The sequence below is a fragment of the Mustela nivalis genome (genome assembly GCF_964662115.1).
Source record: "Mustela nivalis genome assembly, chromosome: 5".
Lineage (NCBI taxonomy): Eukaryota > Metazoa > Chordata > Mammalia > Carnivora > Mustelidae > Mustela > Mustela nivalis.
Window position 1 is genome coordinate 15,457,133 of NC_139024.1, and position 23,582 is coordinate 15,480,714.

Genomic DNA, 23,582 nt, shown 5'->3' on the forward strand with positions numbered 1-23,582 from the left:
GGTTTGAGTCTGGAACCAAGCAAAGCCAAAATCTACTGGAAGCACTGACTTCCTCATAAATAAAATGGATGATTCCCTGGTGCCTCACTTAGAGCCTCTCCTCACCATCCCGTGGCTGATCTCTATAGACGTGCCCGCAGGACAGAGAGCACAGCCAGTCTCCAGGGAGAGGTTCTGAATGCCGTGTCAAGGACACAAGAGGAACCGCTCTGGGATGTACTGGTCTCCAGGTAGTCTGTTCAGCAAGAAATACTCAATACCTCTACAGTTTCCAGAAATGAAAACTATTGAACAAAATGGTAAGAGAAGAGCCTCAGTACCTAGGGAAAGGTTTTGCACATTTGCATCCTTTCGTAGTGGTCATTTCTCAGAAAAAAAGAACATTCTTAACTTTTACACTCATTTTATAAAACACTAGTCGTGACCCGCTTTCTAACTACTTCGGCTTTCAGCTACCTAGGACTGGGGGGGGGGGGGGCGCGTTATCCCACCTCAGCAGTGTGGGGACCTGCTCCGTGGCAGATGCAAGACTTTCAGTCCAAAGGTCCCAACCCAGCGCACTCACCACTGAACCTGCCTGCCCTTCACCAATTAGCTATCTTTTGGTTTAAAAATAAAAGTTCCTTTAGAAGTATTCTGAACTAGTAATATTGGTGAACTGCTGCTATCAAGTAAGTTAAAATAGTAAAAAACAATCCTTGGCACACACATGCAGGTGCACCCCCTGACCCCCCCAACCTGCTTGGCCAGGCCACACCCACCCAGCCATGCAGCGGGGGGCCAGGAGTCCCTGGAAAGGAGGGGACCAGGGCTTTTGGAAGGCACGGGGTCAGTTCAGGGGTGCACATGAGCCACAGCCTTTCCTTCTTGGGGGACAAATCACACTCCCCCCCCAAACCATAACTTTCACGATATAGCTCTATCTTGGGGGCTCAATGGGCTTCTGTAGGCTAATGACCATCTGTCATATTGAAAAATTTGCAAAGGTATAACAGAATGAGTGACTTTTGATGGCTATCTGCCTGTAGGCCACCCTTAAAAGCCAGCAAGCAAAACACGGTGCTGCAGAGCACGTTGAAGGAGCTTTCTGAAAGATGAGAAACACTGCCTCCGCCACCAGTGCGACCCCAACGCTCAGTGCTCCCCTGTGTCCCACTCCTCCAAGAACCCCAACGTGGCCCCGACCCTCCCAGAGGGCCAAGCTGCACCAGAGCCATGTCTTGCTGAACTGTGTGTGTGCAGCTGTTTCTGTTTCATCAAAATAGCAACGTGGGAAGTCAGCCTAAGCTCTCGCTAGGTGCCGAAATGAAATAAGACACTGAAACGCTCAGTACATAAGCCAGGGGTCATCGCTGAACGGCAACGAGCGTGACGACTCTGTGTACCGCTTTCCTCAAAGAGAAGACTATTTCCTGGCGTGTTTTAATTGAGAGAGATAAGGTGGGAATACATCTTTGTGCGTACTTTACGTCTAGATCTCTCCGGTCTTAGAACGTGCTGACGTGGCATCATTGCTTATGTCTTGCTTCTTAGCCTTCCGTATGTCTGTTCCAGGAGGAACAGAAAACCTCTGTTCCAGAGGTTTTCAGCAAAGAACTTGAGGGAGCTTACCTTTCTTTCTTTCTTTGAAGATTTTATTTATTCAAGAGATAGACAGAGAGAGTACAAGCAGGGGGAAAGTCAGAGGGAGAAGCAGACTCCCTGATGAGCAGGGAGTCCTGTGCAGGGCTGGGGCTCTATCGCAGGACCTGGGATCATACTCTGAGCAGATGCTTAACCATCTGACCTCCTAGGCACCCCAGAGCTTACCTTTCAATAAAATTTAAAAATCAGATTGACAGAAATCAGGATCACGAAAATATAAACCGATAGAAGTTAGGTCTGGTCAGGCACTAGAAGTGTTTTAGGCCTTCTCGACGACCAAAGTGGAAAGAGGAAAACAGTGAGGCCTAGGATGTGCCTAGAACATGCATTTTCATTCTCCAGGGAAAGAAGCACAGAGAACAAAGTAAAGAAATCCTAGATATTATTGACACTTAGGACTGGGAGAAAATCATTCAGTGTCTGAACCTGCTGTGCTTTAAGCACGAGGCCTGGCGTTTAGGACTCAGGCACGAAGAGGAAGTCCCCACCCTCTCAGGACTCACCAAAGAACCCATTACTTTCTGGGGAAAGACAAGCACCTGGGTCTCAGAACTGGGAGCTGTGAACGCTACACCAGAAGTCATGGCATAAACGGAATGCAAAGAATTTACTGAACCCAGAGGACCCACTCCTGTGAGGGATCTGGAAGGGCCCTGGGTCAGAGGAGTGTCCCGCATTAGCAAGTTGGTACCTTACAGCACCCATGTTCCTCGAAAGAGGACACTGTTTCAGAGGAAAAGACAGACTGCATAGATTTCCAGAAACACCATTTCCCATGCAGGCCTGATTAAGAAGCCAGACAGCGGATAGTTGAAGGTTATAACCTCTGGCAATGGCGTGGAGCGACTCTCTTCCACCACGCTGTGCTCTTATGCCCGGCGGCAGGTCAGCTATGTGGCTGGCGGGGTTGAGAGTGTCCAACCCAAAGAGACAAAGGCCAGGACTCAGCTTTGAAAACAGTTCTAGACCTGCTACAAGCACGTTAATTAATGGGGGGCAGAAACGCTAAGATCTGCACCCTAAAAACGTGGCTGGGATTATGCCGGCTGATATTCAAAGATATTCAAAGCAAAGGTTTCAGCTAGAAAAGTTACAGGAAAATCTCAGCAGGTCACAATTAGAAGTTCACATTTTCAGTGACATAGCCTTCTGCTAACCAAGTAGAAAAATTAGTCAAAAAGTTTATCCTGACTTACTACAATTTTAAAGACTATATGGATATTAATGAGTATCAAGGAATATGGTTTTGAATACCATCTGCTCCCACAATGGGATTGGTTTTGGAGATCACTTGAAGCCACTCTTTCTAATGAGATGGTTACTAGAACCAAGGGTCACTTTTCAGTAACTCCTAGGATGTAAAAATAAGACCATATCATCAGTACAAGGATGGTATACTCTTTCCTATGGGGCAAAGCCAGGGCTGAATGGCGGTTCTGCCCCTTAACAGTTCTTTGATAAGGGCAAGTTACTAAACTTCTCTGTGCCTTGGTTTCCCTGTGTGTAAAACAAGGACAGTGATATTACTTATCTGGGAAGGGCACTGTGAGCATTAAATCAAACAAGACACAAAAATTGCTCAAAATACCACCGGACAGGCAGCGAATACTCAGTAAATGTTCGCTCTGATTACAGTTTTGATTTTTATTATCTTTATAATTTATGTAAGCATCCCTTTCTCTCTAGCTGCTTTTCTCTGCATTTTTACATTGTCGAATTATGGGCTATGAATCTCATTTATTTTCCCACTAAGCAAATCAATTATTTCCCCGGGTCATTAAATATCCTAAACATACAGACACGGAATATACGTAGAGACAATCCTTCTGGTCATGAAACTCTCCGGACATTAGTATCTTTAGCCCTCCTTTCAATGACTCTTTTTAAAAATTACACAATCCATTTAGGAGAGAAGAACGGATTCTTCTGGGGTTAGAAGATGTCCGCTCCTGCGCTCACAGACAAGAAATGGAAAAGAAAAAAAAAGACAGTTACAGCGGCAGGTCTGTGAACACTTACTGAACGAGGGCAGGCAGAGTTTCTGTTTTTAGAGTTACGATACGTAGACAGCCGTGTCTGCCTGTGGATAACCCAGGAGGGAGGATGGGGTGTCAGGGAGAGATGCGGAGTCAGCTGGGGCGACACTCCATCACTGTCCCCAGCTTGAGTCTGGGATCACAAAGAAGCGCCAGAGCAGGATTTATGGGCAAACGTTCTTTTCAGCTCGGTAGATATTCCCCACCACGGCGTCCACGTCTTATTAACTGCTTACTGTCCGCATAAAAGACTCTACCTGAAGCTGTAATCTGGGAACTTAATGTATTCTTGCTAAAGCTTCTGCTCTTTTTCCAGTGATGTGGTGGCGGCCATCTTCCTCCCCCTCCCCGGTCTAAAATACTTCCTACTCCACGGAAAGATATAAGGTTCCCATTTCTGCCTCGAATGAAAACTAAAAGGGCTTCAAAGAAGCCGAAGAGATGTCCTCTTGGAATCCCATTGTTAGGTGGTTTGGTGTCTCTTCTGCATCTTCCTGCCAAAACAATTCTATTTCCAAAGTGGAGCACATTCCATTCTTTATGACAGACGTATCAAAACTACAATGACCTCCAGCTGTCAAAACAGCTTGAAGAAAACGTTTCAGTGATGGTAATTATAATTAACAGAGAACTTACAGCCATCGATGTGCTGATTTTTACCTACGTGAAAAGTACGGGTAAGTGCATCGTTTTTAGTCAGCATGAAGGACTCCAAAGGAGTAACCCACTGAACTCATCAGGGACGGAAGGCGGACGCCGGATGGGTGTGGGAGCTGGGCCGCCCATCCCCAACCTGACCTTTAGCTGATCAGTCCTTGTAACAAGTCCTTGTAGGCCGGAAGTAAAAACTGTCTCTTCACACGAGCGGTAGTCAGGATTTCTCCCTGCTCCACGGGACCCTTTCCCATATCATTGTGATTTTATAGGTTTGATGACAAGTTAACTGCCTGCCATTTTGAAATAGCTCCAACCATGTCAGAAAGACAGAGAGCAGAGCTAACGGGGACTCAGGTTACTGGTCCCAGTGGGCGGACAATAACGGTGATAGAGAAGGGAGGAACCCGAACGTGGAGGGTTCTAATGGATCGGCGGCGTCAGGGCGAGTCAGACAGATAATGCTGGGTGCGCCTCAGACAAGAGAGTATTTCCTTTATTTGTAGGCCGATTCTCTTTATTTGTGTAATGTAGTCTGAGGCCACTTTAAAAGCTTTTGATTTGTCGCAAATAACAGCTCACTCAGAAACCAGATGATTGAGGCTTAATGACTAAACGCATATAGAAAGAGTGTTTCTCCACTCTCCCCACAAGCGGCCTGGCAGTATACACAGGGGACAACCAGCTGTCCCCTCACCCGGCCCGGTGCCGCCTGTTCTGACATTTCTAGCCTCCTTGGTTCCCCGGGACAGGCTCCGTCCTGGGTGACGGCAACGGCCAGAGGTTTTGTTTCTCTGTTTTAAAGACAGTAAAGAATGACCTGGAGATCTGGCATTGTGGGCACGCAGGAGGGGGTCCTGCACACCCCCCGGGACCACAGTTCACAGAGCCTTCTAGGTTTTGAAATGGTCTGCTGCTCAGTCCACTGGCTCAGGCCTTCTGATGACTGGCTCCCACGGTATTCAACTCCCAGCGACAGCCACTAAGGCCCTCTGTGGTGCGGCTGCTGCCCACTGCTGGGTCCGGAATGCTTCACCTGAGCCCCCCCGCCCCCATGAGCACTGCTCTTTTTCAGGACACCTAAAGGGCACAGCTGGGGGCGGTTCTCTGCATTGCTGCTCCTTCTCACAGGAGATGTGGGCCCGTAGCATCACTCTGCACCTTGGCACCATCAGCTCGTGGCTGGCACACACGCATGGGAGGGCCTTCCCCTAGCACCAAGCATCTGGGGCCGGGGCTGGCTTGTTTCCAGTCTTGGTAACCTCTGTGCACAGTGCAAATTAGACACGCAAAAATGTTTTTAATTAGAGTGAAATTTAGAAACGGTACATCACTCCAATGTAAAAAACCCTCCAAGTGTCACTCCTAGCCTGTCTCCTGAACGCTGGAAACGAATTTCTGACTCACAGATGACTTGACGGGAAGTTCAGTGGGCTTGATAGGAAATCAAGCCACTTGATAGTGACTTGACGGTAAGTTCAGACAACACATAAGTCTCCACATTCACGGTCCCAGCAGCTTGCCCTTTGTTCCTGCCAGGAAGAGCCTTCTAGGTCCTGGAAGGCACCTGACATTCCTTCCGCACTTCCCATCCCTCCTTGGCTCCTGTGACTTCTCCCGGGCTCCCAGCACACACATTTCTCTCCACTTCCCAAGTCCGAGGGCATCATGGGCCCATGACATTGACTCAGGCCTTGACACAGGCCCCTCAGAGTCCCTTGGCCTTGGTCTCTCTCTCCTTCAGGAGCTCACTTCCAGGGTGGTTCTCTGCCCACAAAATCTCAAACACCCTAGTACACCTCAGTGTGTCAAAGCCATCATCTCCCGAACCGATCTTCCCAAGTGGCCTTTGCTTTCTTTGGAGTTCTACTGCATTTACCAATTATTCCTTTCTTTTGGCAAGCAAACGCACCAACTCTTTGTTGTACTTCTGAAAATGTCGATGCCTTATTAATCCAAATATTCTCTACCCCCCTTACGGTGACATCACATTTTACACTTTGTTATGTGTGGCAGAGCTTAACACACCAGGTGCGGTGAATATACACTGATCCACAAGAAGAAAATACCAAGATGTTTAAAGATCAAAGTTATTCTTCTCAAAAGCTCTAATATTCAGAACACTAGTACGCTCCCTTCCATTTATCATCAGCCACGCTCTGAGGGCTGCTACAGAGAGTGATGAGCTCATCTGTGTAAAGCACCGGGAACAGTGTCTGACCTGTGGTTAAAAGAGCCATTATGTGGAGGAGGAGGAGGAGGGGAGGGATTGAGTTCACACTCGCAGAGAATCCCCTTGTTCTCTGTGGACCTGGCACGCTACCGACACACACGGGCAGCTCCAAACGCATGTTCTGCACTGGGCTTCTAAGGGTGGGAAGGTCAAGAGAACTAAAGACATGGTCCTTATCCAAAAGGATGAGGATGAACAGGAAAGACGGGGCAAGGCCATGTGGGAAGGGCACATCACATCTTAGCGGAGTGGAGCTGGAGGCACAAGGACAAGGTCTGAGTGAGAGATGGAGTGACTGAAGGTGAGCCAGTGTTGCAGGGGACCATCTTCCCAACGCCAGTCCTCGGGGAAAGTCTGGAGCTTGGGAAAGACCATATTCAGAAGAGAAACACAGATAAATTTTGGGGATGGGATGATGGATTTTGGAAGGTGTAAGGAAGCATGGCAGATAGTTTTTATGGGTCCTACAGTCTCTAGAGTGGATTCTTGGGGTTGGAATGAGTCTCAAACAGAAGATGATGCCCATGATTGACGCAGCAAGTTATGCTGCCAGTTCTAGGTCTCCTTGTTAGCAGAATGTGGTACCTTTATTACTAACACTTAACGCAGGCACCCCAACAAGTTCTCACGGGGGGTTGACAATATGTCCCTGGATTTTCCTAATGGGTCTTCCAGGGACTTTATAAATAAACACCTCCATCTGGTTACTTCATCTAACATCAGTTATATCCCCAATACCTAACAGCTTTACATCTGTCCCCTGATTAAATTAGATCTGTGATACCGGAATAAACTGTTTTGAGTTTTCAGGGACACCTCGTGAAGACTGAAAGACAACCAATTCTTCCAAAAGTGATTTACAGCAGATATTATCAGGAGACACATAATATGTCAATATGTATTTTAACATTTAATCTGATATCCATGGGTGGATACAAGAATGAACATACATATTTAGGCCTGTAAACTCTCATGAGTTCAGATATTATCCATTATATTTTCCTCAAAAATTATAATTGTAGGTTTCAAATGTGACATTTCCCGATAAATCTAGCTTCTCTATTTTTCCATCCCAGCACACCTGCAAACCGGCTCTGAGGACTGCTGGGCTGTTTAGTCGGGAAAACTGGTATTCGGGTTTGTATTAATTTTATTTCCCTCCCGTAAATTACTGAGCTGCTTCTGATTATGTACCTCTTACTAAAAACTGGGATATCCAAGGAGAATGAATGCAGTGAAGAGGCAGAAAATAAAAAGAAGCTCTGGGAGTACCAGATAGTTCTATGGGTGCCTTTCATTAGTTCCGGACTGGGGAATGCCTCCATGATCAATGTTAGGCTCTGAATCCAAGTCAAACACAGGGAGAAAACAAGGAGGCTGGAGACGGAAGCAGAGGAGGAACGGGCCAATATTTCACCCATCCCTAGAGAAAACGAAAGATCAATATACCGATCGTAGGCTGGACCCCTAAGCACTATAAGCACTGTCTTCTCGGTCTGTAGAAAAGAAAAAACCAACATGTGGGGGCATTGATAGCCACAGGTGAAAACTTTAACTCAGTGATAGAGATACCTGAAAATGTTATTACTCAGCCTATTACTACCCCAGCCGAGGTCGATTTCATGTGAAGTAGTTTTATATTTATGCCAAAAATAAATCAGCATCCAACTAGAAAAAAGATCCTGTCAGCCAACGGACTTGAACCTAGGTGACCCTCTGCGATAGAAAAGGAATGGCATTTTTATGAGTCACGGAGCTTCCCCTGCCTCGTCAATCTGATAAACCGTTTCTGGAAATCGAGAGTGCTGCTGGTCACCTTCCTTTCCCCTAAAACACGTCACACCGGAAGACAGGGACGTTTTCTCTCCTGCTGGACAGACGCATGTATAGCTGGCTTCTGGACACTGGGGAGGATGAGGTGGTCACGGAGGAACCAGGCGGGCTGCTGGGGTGGGGGAAGGACACTGGTGGGGGCTGGTGCGGGGAGGAGCCAGGGGGGGGGGGAGCCTGAGCCAGAGGAAGGCATGCTGGGCAGAAAGCAGGAAACTGTGATGCAGAGACGAGGAAGGGCAGTGGGCAGGGGGCCTAAGCTGGGTGGGGAGAGGAAATCAAGCTGATCCCCAGGAATGGAGCGAAAGGACGTGGTAGGGAGAAACCACGTGGCCGGCTGGGGAAGGAGAGCCGTGGGCAGGAGGCTGGTTCATTTCAGGTGCTGGGGCAGGGAAGACAGAAAGGCTGTTTGCAGGACTCAAAAGAAATCAGCTTAGAATTCTTTATTTGTGGGGGTTGGGGTGGGAAGGCAGGGGAAGCAGAGAAGGAAGGCACAGAGTGAAAAGGAGGGGTGACTCTGTAGCTTCTGAGGGTCCGAGGGAGCTCCGCCTGATCTCACGGGACAGCGAGCCCTTTCCCTACGTGACCACTTATCCACGGCATTCAAAGTGCAGCCCGGGGAGTGAATGTTTAATTTTTTCACTACGTAACTGGCCATAAATCTCTGGAAAATGTGGGGAGTGATGCAGTTCATTTGAACCTACAAGGTCTGAATTAATTCACCTTCATGCTTCACGGAGTGGAGCAAGTTTACAACACGGAGGAGAGAACACGTCCCCAGCGGAGCTGGGGAGTAACTTCGTCGCTGACCTGACTCGGATCCAGTGGAAACTAAACATTCGGGACATACTTTTGCAGTAGAGGGAGGAGAATGGAAAACAAAGCGAGCTTAACTGAAACAGGAGAAAGAACAAGACGGCCAGGACTTCGGCCAGGACGGCCACCATCTACTTTCTCACGACCCCCCTCCCGCCCCCAGTCCAGTAAGTCTCCACCCAGCATGCGTTGTGGACGACATCACTCACTTTCCAAACATACTCCGGCAGCTTCGTGCTGTCCAGAGCCCGGCCACGCCACGTGGTCACCTGGGCAGAGATGGGGCCAGGTCAGGTCAGAGTGGCAAAGAAAGCCACACCAGTGCCCATGAACTGCTTGCTTTACCACTGATCTTTCCGACCCTCTTCCTTAGACAGACTTGATGGGCTCACGCCAGGCCAATCCCAGCAGGAGCAAAACACGCAGGAACACACAGGCAGTGCCCACGATCACTGCTCTGTTCCAGAAAGAGCGCAGGGCCCAGAGAGAAGGGTGTGGGAAGGGAGAAGGGAGCTTTGACTCGCTGCAACTTCTAGTACCCCGCACCCCCTCCCAGGGCCAAGATGTTTTTCTCTGCTTAGCAGTCTGTGAAGCGAAAGCACTCAGTCTATTTCTGTACAGATTCAATGGGCTGCTCTGCTTCTCAGAAAGGCTCTACCTGGCAGTGATCATCACATCAACGGCCTAGGACATCTTAATCCCTTCTGAGTGAACCGTGAGGCTGCTTAACCCCAAGATTCTAGCCATATTCTCGTCCCTGAGAGTCATCATGTCCTAATTTTATGCCCCATATTTGTCAATAAAGAAGATTCCATATTCAGGGACACCTGGGTGGCTCAGTGGGTTAAGCCGCTGCCTTCGGCTCAGGTCATGATCCCAGGGTCCTGGGATCGAGCCCCGCATCGGGCTCTCTGCTCAGCAGGGGGCCTGCTTCCTCCTCTCTCTCTGCCTGCCTCTCTGCCTGCTTGTCATCTCTCTCTGTCAAATAAATAAATAAAAAAATCTTTAAAAAAAAAAAAAAAAAAAAAAGAAGATTCCATATTCAAGAGGACCCCACTACATGAGGGCTTCTAAGTTCTTCGGGAGGCTCAGTGTGGTACCAGAGGACAACAGTCAGATACACTGAATGCTAAAAACAAATGGGAGGAATTCATAGGTGTCGGGACACCTCGCCGTGCTTAGCCGGCTGAGTCACCCAGGTGCTAATATTTATTGTATTTTCATATTATAAAAGGGACATATGCTCAATGCCGATACTGAAATAAGCAGGAAAGTAAAGAAAAAAATTATTTATAATCCAGCAGCCCAATGTTACCATTTTGGTATCTTTCTAGTCTTTTTTTATGTGGGGTGTAATTTACTTCTCAATAATATCATGGCACATACTTCGCTTACAGGCTAATATTTTTATGTCATGAAATTTATGCCACATGATTAAAGAGCCCTTGTAAATTACAGAAACTTAAAGACAATATCAAAACAATGTGACCAGAAGACAAAGACCACCTACTAGATTTCTTTTGGCCCAAGATTGTTTTGGAGAAATGTAATAAGCTATTAGGTTTATTGAACACCATAAACCACAAGCTTTGAAAGAATTTTGGAAACATAATGTAACAGGATAATCTGTAGAATACAGGGTAGGAAAATCTTGAAAACAATTTGCTCTTTTCTTCCCACATAAAAGATCTGTATTCACCAAACTATTTCTTACAAGGAGATGTACTAGGTAGTGATGAGCTGGGCAAGAATCTTGTACTATTCGTAGCTTTCAATAATAAGCCAGAAATAGGGACACTTAGGTGGTTCAGTCATTAAGCGTCTGCCGTTGGCTCAGGTCATGATCCCAGGGTCTTGGGATCGAGCCCCCCGTGGGGCTCCCTGCTAGGTGGGAAGCCTGCTTCTTCCTCTCCTAGCCCCCTGCCTGCGTTCCCTCTCTAGCTGTGTCTCTGTCAAATAAATAAATAAAATCTAAGAAAAGTAATAAGCCAGAAATTATATATAAGTATGTCACTAAAGAAAACCAAGAATACAGATGGCACTTAGTAGGAATGAAGACTTATTTTATGAAGGAAAAATTAGCTAGAGACAGATGGGAAAGACTGAATGAGGTTAGTGTGGGAGCAAAGGCCTCAGAGTCTGCAAGCTGAGTAATCCTCATACTGGGTGTTTCCATCCAAACAGCTCAGGGAAGTGAAACGTCCTCGTAAAATGTCTCTGGCAGTTAATGGTATTTGTTATCATATTGTCGTCTCATGTAATAAGTCAATAGAACACGATGAAATATTTAAATGGCAAAAAACATCGGCCTGTAAGTAAAGATGGTGGGGGAGGGGAGGTTAACCAGTCCATTTTTCTTACCAAGCTAAATGTGGAGGAGGAAGACCAAGCTCCCCAGCATTTCACCGCATGGTCGCTCCACGTCAGCAGATGCTGGGGCTGGAGATGTTTATTGTTGGAGGACAGACTTGTTTTTCTGACCTCCTCCCCTTACAGACCTCCTGGGGAGCCAGGGGGTGCTTCTCCTTTGTTCTCTAGTCCACAGCTTTTGGTACTTGTAGGGTTTCTTTTGCTAGGGTGTATCGGAAGACCCATTAGGGAAGGACTTGAGCTCATTCAGCTCCACGGGGTGGTGTGAGGGACTGAGAGAATGAATGGACACCGCAGGAAGAATGAGGGCGGCCTCTGATTTTGAGGCCTGAGTTTGGGCTTTCCTTCCGGAGCGGACAGATACGTGTTTCCAAAGTACTCTAATAAGCACACTTGTCGTGATTTAGAGCAAGAGTGACTCACGATGCTAGAATTTTCCCACCTGCAGGAACCAGCCCCTCCGGTGTCCCTGTTCCCCTTGCCCTCGGTCATCTTGGCAGGAAATTACTCCGCTGTGTCTCCCGCACGGGGGATGAACGTTAGAAGCATTTCAGCGGACTGTGGCAGGGGCCGGAATGGGGTCAAGTAAAAGTAAATACCAGCCCTTATTAGGTGATCCTGGCCTCCCAACGAGCATTTGCCCTGATCCATGAGCAACTTCCCGCTGGCATGGAAAGCCGACCTCTAAGGCCACCACCTCCACGTGACCATGACCGTTTCCTGACCTCCAGGAACTTCTTTAGTCAGACACCACTTCCTCCCTGGCTCCTCACACTGGATTGTCTCCCTGATGTTCCTGGATTTGCCCTGAGGCGGGGGCGCCACACGGTGGCAGAGGGCTCTCTTCAGGACACCCAGTGCGCCCACGGCCAACCCCCAGGGACGAATCCACACCGTTTTCCTGCGTTCAGTGTCCCACTCGGGCAACAGTGGTAGCTCTAGAATTCCGATGTCCCAGAATGGCTCTCACATCCGCGGATGCGGTGGTGTTGCGATGGGAGAGGACCCATGGCATGCGTTTGTTTAGTGACCAGAGGATTGTAAATTATATGATGATTTTTAGTTAATGACTATTAAACGCTCAGAGCTATTAAGGCTATTAATTAATGGTTCCTAATTTTTTTTAAAGATTTTATTTATTTGACAGAGAGAGAGAGAGAGAGAGAGAGAGAGATCACAAGCAGGCAAAGAAACAGGCAGAGAGCGAGGGACGGAAGCAGGCTCCCTGCTGAACAGAGAGCCTGGGCTCGATCCCAGGACCCTGAGACCATGACCTGAGCTGAAGGCAGACGCTTTAACCCATGGAGCCACCTAGGCGCCCCAACTTGTTCCTAATTTTTATACCAAACCATTTTCTTTCTAATTCAGTTCCATGTACTTCTACTAGCTGTAGGCTGCCTGAAGTGGAAGGCTTCTTTACTTGGGGAGTTCCCAAAGTGCTGAGCACAACTGCTGTAGGCAGTTGGATGAATGAAGGAATGAGTAAATGAATGAATGAATGAATTTGTTGGGTGAGCTACTGTGGGGTTCTCAATCTGTGGGGTATAGAGCAAGACAGGATAGATTTGGAAGGAGGCTGATTTTCTCCTCAGTTCTGCACCCCCCTCCCCGGGCACGGCCCCCTGTCTCTCGGTCTTCGTCTCTCTGGGCTGCGCTCTCATTCCTAAGCAAAGGCCTTCACTGAACAAAGCTCAGGAGACTTTCAGCACTAAGGAGTTGCAATCACTGAGCCCCTTCTAAGCAATAATAAAGGCAAGCTCTTCTCACTATCCATTTTTGTTAACTGAGGTATAATGAAATTATACTCAATAAAATCCATCCTTTTTAGGTGTGTAGGTCTGTGAGTTTTGACAACGGTATATAGTCATGGAACTATCACTACAATCAAAATAATCAAAATAGAGTATTTCTATCACCCCAGAAAATTCCCTTGTGCCCATCTATAGTCATGCCCCTCCTCCCTTCTGGAAACGTCATTCAACACCCATAAAATTCCAACCCCTCTCCCTGTACCAACACCGTTACTACACCTCCCACAGACTCCTGTGGGATTCCCTGGTCTCCCCACTAGACCTTCGACGGGGCCTCCCACACTTCTCGGAGGGCTCTGTAAATGTAGACATTTTTAGAGTATTGTCCATCACCCTCGTCTCGTTTCTGTCTTGCTTATCCTTGCTTCTCCCCTGGTCAGCATCTGCCTTCATCTATGCTCTTATGACTCTCAAGGCCTTCCTTCCTATTGCTTTCCTCTGAGGGTGGTGCATTGTGTCTGTATTTCTAACAGACCCATCACCACTTTATATATCCCATGAGCCCTCGCAGTTCTCCACATCCAAGCCAGACTTAGTTCCGGCTCTGTCCATCTGCCTCCTGCCATGTTCCTTCCAGGAGTGACGGCACCATCATCCCAGGCAAGCTACAAGTGGCCCGTCCCACGGCCCCATGTGTAGGTGGCTACCCTTACATGTGTCTTGAAGTCGCCTCTCTCACTGTATTAGCTTCAGTGATCCCAGTGTTGACTTTGATGAACTCTGGCTTCAACTGGTATTTCCCTGGTTCTGGCTCTCAGCCCTCTGAACATGGTCCATCGGCTGCTAGGGCTCTTTTTCTAACATAAAAATCAGATCACTTTCTTCTTATAAAAAAAAATACAAAATCCCCAAACAAACACCAGAAACCATCCAACAGTGACTCCGCAGTGTGCACAGGAGAAAACCCAAGTGCCCATCGATGGTAATCAAGCTCTGGAACAGTTTGGCCCTGTCCTGCTGTCCCAACATTTCTCAGCCTCCCTGACCTCTCCTACCCCAGCCACACCGGACTTCTCTGGGTCTGGCGTGTACTTTGGTGCCCTTGAGTTGAAATTCAGTGTTTCTCTAGGTCAGAGGTTGAGGCTTTTATGAAGTGTTCTCGACTCCCTTCGAGGGAGTGGAAACACACCCTCCACTCCCTCCTCAGTCGGAAGCTGCTTTTGCTGCTCCTGTGTGGAGTGTGTTCGAAATGCCAATACCACACTTTCTAGATGCCTCCGTGGGGGGCAAACCTGTGCTCCTCACACGCCTTGTGGCATCTCCACGCCTCAGATGCAATGAAGAATTCCAGAAATGCTTACTGAAAACATTTTGCCCAATAGTAGATATGTAAACATCAAGGCAAAAATTCTGTACGATTTCTGTACTTTTGCTTACCCATTGCTTAGTTACACCACAACAGAGCCACACGGCTTATTAACATTGTTCTCATGTTTCCTGCTTGGACTTGGATCGATCTGTGACAACGACAGTAAGGATCTTCATGACTTAGAATTTTTTTGCTCTAAATCTAATCCAGGAGCACTCCAAGAATGAGAAGTTGGATTTTGGCCATTGATGGTTACCAGTAGAAGGTAAGGTGTGGCCATAATGCAACATTTTATGTATGAAACCCAACATCATGGATTTTAAGTGCTTTGATAAATTTTCCCATCTTTGGTATCTCCCTTCCATCCATTAAAAAACTGAAATAACATAATTATCATCCTACACCAATGCAATCCCACCACACTGTTAAAAATGAAAACTCATTGAACTCGCTCATTTTCTAAAGCAGAGCATCCCACTTAATGTGCTGCGGAGGAAGGCAGACGGTGACATGGTGATTTTCCCAGCCTTGGGAGGTATCTAAAGTGAGCAGTCACCTCCATTTTTCTGACCAGAGTAAAATCTTATCATTTTGAGTACAATAACGTGAAAAAGGTCCAGAGACACTAGACTAAGCCACGCCACTGTTTAAATATCAGGCTGAATTATACCAAGTTATTCTCTTCCGAGTTCTATGAGGGGAATCAGTTTTATGACTCAAGAGATCCCGAACACCTGATCTTAAAAAAAAAAAAAAAGAAAAAGAAAAACCCAAACCATGACGCTAGAGGAGTTTTATATGGCGGCAGAGAACATTTAGAAAAATAGCAAATACTATGACGTCCCAACACCTGATTTGCGAAGTGTAGGCAGAACATAAGGATTTAAGGCATCGCACAACACAGCCTGGGGAAGGCTTTTGGAGAACGTCACTCACCGTTCCAACCAAAGGGTAGATGAACCCCGCGCCAATGCTGGCCCGGACATCACTGATGGGCAAAATGAAATCTCTGGGTACGCCTTTCTTATCAGGCTGGTGAGACAAAGAAAGGTGAGTCTTGGCCATGCAGATGGGCAAATTTCCAAATCCCTGTGAGAAAGGAAAGGAAACGTGTTCACTGAGTGCAAATCAATCTCCTGCATGTGTTCGACTTGCAGCACACGCCATCCCTGAGGCTCAGCTCAGGCACGGGCTGGGTGCTGGTTCGCTGAGCACCAAGATGGGACGAACCCTCACCTCCACGTGACCGTCCTGTGGTTGAGGGTGTCTATTATTTATTTTGGAGAATTCTCCTTAAGGAAGGTGGAATGACGTGTGTGTTTGGGAGAAAGTATTGCTATTTTCAGGCAAAGTAGAAGCAACAGCAGCTGTCGAAACTATTTCCAAGGATATTAATATCCGGGGCTCAGCAAGGTAATCTGGAGAAAGGCCCATAATGAGGCTCTCAGTCACGTTGTTCACTCATTTTTGGAAGCCGTCACGAAGCAAAGGGTCCCTTTGTGTTGGTTTATGAATCATGGCTATTTGATCTGTGGTTACATTATATGAACAAAGATGAGGTCACTTTTTAAGCCTCTTATTTTTAAGGACCAAAGGCGATGCCTGACCCAGAGTTCCAAAGGTGAAAGGGCAGGAAGTCACATGTGGGTCTCACAAAAAGGACAGTGTCCTCGCAGCCTGGTTCCGATTAAAGGGGACATAGTGTCCCTTTAGAGATTTTGTTAATTAACGGCAACCACACTCTGGACACATAACTTTTAAGGAATATTCCTTCAGTAGACAGGGATAAAAGGAACACAGTCTTCAGAGGTAACACATGCAGACTTTCTTATGATTCAGTTTAAAAGTATTTGGACGATTTTAGGATATTTTCATTTGGGGGATGGGGCTATTCTTTTTTTGGAATGCTGGAACACTCTCATCTCATGATCAGAATTCTGCTGGGGGACAATCACAACTGCTCTACAGAAATGAGGGCAGGAATTGTGGGCTTCAGAGATCACTCAACGAGTGAAATAATTTGAATTGATGTAGGTTTCCAATTTAGTATTTTGCCAGTACAGATATTTAAAAAAAAAAGAAAAAACCAGTATGGTATATACTAGCACCATATTAGTTCACATAGAAGTTTTTTAAGACTAAAAAAAAAAGGGGAATAAACTAATGTTAGAATAAATAATAGTCCTTAAATATTATTAAAAACTCATGAAAATAAAAAGACTCATAACAAGGACCTTACTTTACTCATTTCATTACCACACAAGTGCAGTTTCACTGTGGACTGAACCAGTGTTTAGAACAACTCTGGGTAATTATTTATTTTGTAAAGATTTATTTCTTTACTTGCGAGAGAGAGAGAGAGAGCACCACATGTGCATGCAGGGGGAGTGGCAGTCAGAGAATTTTAAGCAGATCCCTCACTGACCGTGCAGCCTGATGCAGAGCTCGACCCCATGACCCTGAGATCATGACCTGAGCTAAAATCAAGAGTTGGACACGTAACTGACTGAGCCACCCAGGTGGCCCAAGGGAATTATTTCTTTTTTAAAAGCACAAGCTAAGGGCATACGTGGAAAATTCTAAGAAAAAACAAGTTGCTGACCATTTTACCAAACCTGGGAGAATATGCTGGCCAGCACTGGTAGTATTTAACGTACTATCAAATACGATTTACAAACAGGACTTAGGAGTTGGGAATTTTAAAAAGTAGATCAGTGCTACGCCTAATGAAGCCCTTGGAAGTGCTTTGATTTCTATCCTATTGAGGCAAACCGGAGGGGGCATTTGGGGCTTGCGGTCGCTCCAGTGGGGGTAGCTGAACAAGCTGGAGTGGATGTAGTTCCTGAAACAGGTTCATTTTTGGACCAGACTCAGGCTGCTGAGACCCGGTCATCTTGAAGCTGCTTGCCGATTTGCCTGTCACTCTCTAGAGGTAGAAGATGACCAAACCTTCACCTTGGGTGAACTATCTCAACACCAAGCCATGAAACACTTGCATAAAAAAAGGAACACTGAACACCCCCATCTTTAAATGCTGCACGATGACTTGCCTTCCCTCGCACTGTGTTAACATTTTTAAGGCAGTAAGAGCCCTGCAATGAAGAGGAAGCACTACAGGTCATCCAGACCTGACGCCACAGCCACACATCCAAGAAGTTCAATGTTTCTGGCTGAGCAGGAAGGACTAACCACCAATCACATGTCACAGATACGACCCCACCCATATCAGACACTTCGTAACCATATAAGTCAATGATGTATCCATCAGAGGGCACATGCCCTCTCCATCACATTCTATTTATAGTCAACAAACTACCCAAGGATGTTAATTCAATTTTTGTAGAACAAGGAAATTAAGCCACATTCAGCTGGTGAGACTTTTAACAGTCCTCACATCAAGGTGAGTATTTTTATTTTTTTAAAAATTTTATTTATTTGACAGACAGAGATCACAAGTAGGCAGAGAGGCAGGCAGAGACAGAGGGAGAAGCAGACTCCCCCTTGAGCAGAAAGCCCGATGCGGGGCTGGATCCCAGGACCCTGAGACAAGACCTGAGCCGAAGGCAGAGGCTTTAACCCACTGAGCCACCCAGGTGCCCCGAAGGTATTTTAAGAGTCCGAGGAGAATTATTTCCCCCCGAAGTATAACTTTTACCTGTTGCGTGTAACGATCTATTTTGGATTGTGCCTCAGGAGACAGTTCGATATCTTTGGCTCCGTACACAGTCTGCGCAATGGTTCTTATCTTTTCTACAATTGGAAGCTGCAGAAACACAAATGACAACAAACTGTTAATGTTAATCTGGTTAAAGAATTGAGGGAAAGCTTAATGTGTTTTTCTGCAGTCATTAAAATTTCCTACCAGATTTTGTCCTCAACAACCCCGGAAGCAAATACTCTTTCCTCTATCGACCTTAAAGTATGAAGAAGTATCAAGAAGCTTTAGATGTTCACTTAACCCAAAAGCTGCTTATCTAGGTAATCATTTTTATCTATTGCATTATTATTTTTTTTAATGTACCTTATACTATAGTTTTACAAATAGGAGCCTCGTAAATAAATACTTAAATGCTGGTGTTTAAGTATATTTTTTTGTGAGTAGGAATGGGCTGATATATGTTTTTTTAAGATTTTATTTATTGAGAGAGAGAGAGAGCGCAAAGAGCAGGAGCCGGGGTGGGGTGTGGGAGAGAGAGAATCTCAAGCAGACTCTACAGAGCATGATGCTGGGTTCAAACTCATGACCCTGAGGTCATGACCTGAGCTGAAATCAAGAGTCAGATACTTAACTGACTGAGCCACCCAGGTGCCCTGGAATGGGCTGATGTTAAATGTTGATGTGATGACTTTAATGGAAATTCAAAGGTTGGACCTAGTGTCACTTTAGCAAATTATGAGAAATCATGGAGGCTGGGTAAGAATCCAAGAAGGCTAGATATGGGCAAATGAGTGTATGGGGTAGAAAGAAATAGCCTTCCATAATGCTGGACGAGAAGCCCGGATACAGAGAGCTGGTAAAATACTGCAAATGATCTGGAGAAACAACAGTGGTTCATTCGGAAAGGGATTTGCCAGAGATAAAGTGACTCTTATTTATGCAAATCATTTGACAAAAGCATTCATAATTTCACTGTGCAGAGAACATACAGAGGCGTCATGCAGTTAGTGGATTTACTGTTTGCGAACAGGTATTGGACCAAGTGCCCGCTGGTGGAATGACTATCAACCAAGGGGCAGAAATCTTCCATGGCCTTCTCCAAAACGCTGCCCATTAAACACAAACTTGACTAGTTCCCTGCCCTCAGCTCCTGGAGACCGCTTATCTACCTTCCATCTCTCTGAATTTCGCTATGCTGGCGACCTCATACAAGTGGAATCAGACAACATTTGTCCTTTTGCATTTGGGTTATTTCAGTGAGCATGAAATTCAAGGTTCATCCACGTGGTGGCCTGTGTCTGAATTTCCTTCCTATTCCATTGTACGCATCCACCATATTTTTTCTTATCCATTCATCCACCACTGGGCACTTGTGTTGTCCCTACCTTTTCACTGCTGGGAATGACGCTGTGATTGAGCACAAGGACAAATACCTCCTTGACACCAACTTCCAATTCTTTTGGGCATTCAGAAATACACATTTTTCGTCTATGACTAATGTTTATTTGAAAGTATTTGGGGAATTTCGAGCAGGTGCCAGACTGACTTTGTGAGCTGTGTAATTACGTTTTTTAAAATTCCCAGAGGAAACTTGCCGCCACCCAAACATGACAGATGACCCAAACACAAGGTGTAGAAGAGCAGAAAAGCACCGGCTGCATGAGTCCTGGTTGGGTGGTTTGTTTCTCCTCCTCACCTTCAGATGCCAGACCTCCGTGCTTCCCAACAAGTACTTGTATCTGCCGCCTGTCATTCCAGACTTTTGATGCCCTGCCCCCAGTCTTGCTCTGCCTGGAGAAGATGAGGGTGCTCCCCTGAGAGCTCTGGCAGGCGCACTGCTGTCCATCGTGAGTCTAAGAGGACGCACCCCCCACCGCCCGGTGTGCGTCCTACAGCCCCGTGCTGGATAAATCAAGTGATCAGTGGACACAACTAGACATTCCAAGACCAAAACCCTTCGCGGACTGCTACTGCAATTCTTCTTTTTCACTCACGCGTACAAGTGAATATAAATAAAAAGATGATCTTGGTTAATATATCTTTTGTTTTTAATATAAAAGTTAAAAACTGCCCCGATAAGGCAGCTCCCATCGCATACGACATATTTATATTATATCCGTAGGCAAGGGACTGCTCACTTTGGGGGGGAAGTGCAATCATTAAAGAAAAAAAGAAGAGCCAAGCTCACCCTAATGATCTTGATCTGAACATGATATTCACTTATACTGCTTTGTTCTAAATGGCAGTTGTTAGAAAGCAAACAAAGTGGTAAAATAAATCATGAATGCCCATGCATTAATCACTCCTGGCTTTCCCTGACTCTGTAAGTATTTACCAACTTCTTCGTTCACCACATCGTTTGGCCTCCCATCCCTAAGGTCTAGGAGAGTGACCTGCGTGCAGCAGGCATTCCACAAACCTCTGCCGAATGGCTAACATACATTGACTTCAAGTGCTTTCAAGGTGTTATGACAGGCGAAGGACTTTGGGCACTTCTGAAACAATGTACTTCGGACGCGGCGGGGACAATGACACATCACATAATTGTGACTGAAGCGTGTGTGTGATAAAGCTCTGCATAAACACTACCACGGAAGACAGAAGACGCTGCGGCACAGGGGACGGCAGGGAAATCAGCAAGAGCTGCTGACATGTACAGAGGTAGTCGAGTCACACCTGAAGGACAGGAGAGGTTTTAAGAAGCAGTGAAAGGAAAGGTTACTCTACACTAAGGGAAAGGCACATGGCATCTTCTGGAAATAGGACTGTTCTTTGTGTACTATGCACAATTGCTTAACATGTTAATAAGCCCCTTCACAAAGTCTCGTGTCGATGCTAATATCTTTGATCATTTTTGAACTAATGTCATGTTAAATCTTCATCTTCACCAAGATCATAACTCTGAATATATTGTACATTTATTCCCTCCCAGACCTCTTGAATGTATATTTAAGAAATGGAAACACTCTGGAACAGAGGTGTCTGATGGCAACTTTCTGTGATGGTGGGACTGTTCTCTTTTTAAAAATTTTTTATTTGAGACACAGAGAGAAAGAATGAGCAGGGGGAGTAGCAGAGGGAGAGGGAGAAGCAAGGAGCCTGATGCAGGACTCGATCCCAGGACCCTGGGATCATGACCTGAGCCAAAGGCCGCAACTTAACCGACTGAGTCACCAGGCGCCCCCATGATGGTGAGAATGCTCTATATACATGCTTCTCAGGTCTAGTAGCTGGCAGCCCTGTGCAGCTATTAAGCAGTTGAAATGTGACAAGTGCCACCAAGGTCATAAATTCTTAATTTTAGTTAATTTAAATAACCACCTATAACCAGTCGCTACGGCACTGGACAGCACAGATCTGGTAAATAACTGTGACCAATTGTTACATTGCTGCCAACCTCCTGCTGAGTAGGTACACTGTAAAACAGCTGAGTGACATGGACTTGGAGCATGTAGTGACCTCACGCTTAATTATATTCATTTTGTAGCTACGAGGAGCCTGGCTCATAGAAGCGGAGTTGGTCAAAGTTAGACAGCAGATCTTTCTTAAGCCTAGGAGACCGGCTAGAATTATTAAATTATTATTTTTAAAGATTTTATCTCTTTATCTGAGAGAGAGAAAGTGAGCAAGAGCATGAGTTGGGGGGAAGAGGGAGGGGAGAGGGAGAAGCAGACTTCCTGCTGAGCAGGGACCCCTCCCCCCAACCATGGGACTCGATCCCAGGACCCTGAGATCATGACCTGAGCTGCAGGCAGACACTTAACTGACCAAGCCACCTAGATGCCTCTATTAAATTACTGAAAACCTGTATTTTAGTGAAATAAAACTGGTCTACAAATTCCAGAAAATGTTTTAAAAATGTTTAAAATGTTTTTTCATGAGAAGAATATGCAAAAAAGAAAGTGCAATCGAACAAAGCTAAAATAGAACAAAATTTAAAAGAGTTAAAAATGAAGCTTCTAGAATCAAAGGAAATGAAGTGTGAAGGTATTACAATATAGTGGCATCTCATTTTACTTGGAGGTCAAGTTCTAAAGTCAGCAGCCCAGAGGGTCTCTTAGAAGACCCATGAAATCGTTAAACAATAAATACTCTATCAAAACTCTAGAGTTTCTTAAGCCCACGACTGTTGAAGGACTGGAACACATTGTTGTTTCTTCTGGAGCCGCACGGAATGTTCTATTGTTTTACCAAGGCCATAGACCGGAAGTCGTATGTTAAGCCATCCTGGGGATTAAGGAGCGCATTTGTCGTGACGAGCACGGGATGTTGTACAGAAGGGCTGAATCACTGAACACATCTGAAACTAATATTACACTGTCTATTAACCACCTGGAATTTAAGTAAAAACTTAAAAATTAAGTGATCCTATGCTGTGATACCAGCAAAATGTATTCCAAAAGCCCAAAGTATGTTTAAAGAGAAGGATCAATGAATAAATGTGTTGGCTGAACAGAAATCTCTGGACTCAGTAATTATGTCAATTCATATTTTGTATTTTTTTTTGAAGATTTTATTTATTTATTTGACAGACAGAGATCATAAGTAGGCAGCGAGGCCCGCAGAGAGAGAGGGGGAAGCAGGCTCCCTGCTGAGCAGAGAGCCCGATGTGGGGCTTGATCCCAGGACCCTGGGATCATGACCTGAGCTGAAGGCAGAGGCTTTAACCTACTGAGTCACCCAGGCACCCCCATATTTTGTATTTTAAATGAGGCATGAATTTTAAATGATCTACAAGTCAACAGCCTTTCTGGTACTTCGAATGAGAGTGTAATGTGAAACCATCGATGTTCAGTTACCCTGAGTGCACACGAGGTATCAGGGGCTCCTTGCAACAGACCTTGGTGTCACGGGACCAGTGCTTGTACTGAGAGCAGACCTCTGTGTCTTCGAGAAAGCTTGTCCCTGGCTGAAAACCAGCACGTCTGAGCTACTAAAGGTGTACATGCCGCCTTCCGCGAGTCTGCTCACTGAGCAGCTGTCCCGGCTGGCTCCTTGGCTCAGGGGGACAGGTTAGTCTAGAAGACTCCCAGAGGAACTTCGTTCTCCTAAGGCAACCGGGGTGTGTGGTGGATATAGCTGGGGTCCGGGAAAGGAGAAAATGTCTATCACCAAACAGTCTCTATTTGTCTGTGTCAAACGATGACCCTGAGGAATCCACATGGGTGATCCGTATATTCTCAGAACGGAACAGCAATGTCAAGAAAGGGACATCAGAGGG

At 46.0% G+C, this 23,582-nt stretch overlaps 1 protein-coding gene across 1 annotated transcript in view; it reads right to left on the minus strand.

Moving 5' to 3' along the window:
* MTHFD1L (methylenetetrahydrofolate dehydrogenase (NADP+ dependent) 1 like) overlaps nt 1-23,582 on the minus strand; it is a 182,838-nt gene that overhangs the window by 36,787 nt on the left and 122,469 nt on the right. The window contains exons 25-26 of the mRNA XM_082730105.1: nt 18,359-18,466; nt 15,640-15,792 (exon numbers count right to left, since the gene is read on the minus strand). Of these exons, the coding sequence (XP_082586231.1) occupies nt 15,640-15,792; nt 18,359-18,466 (261 nt within the window). The remainder of the gene's footprint in view (nt 1-15,639; nt 15,793-18,358; nt 18,467-23,582) is intronic.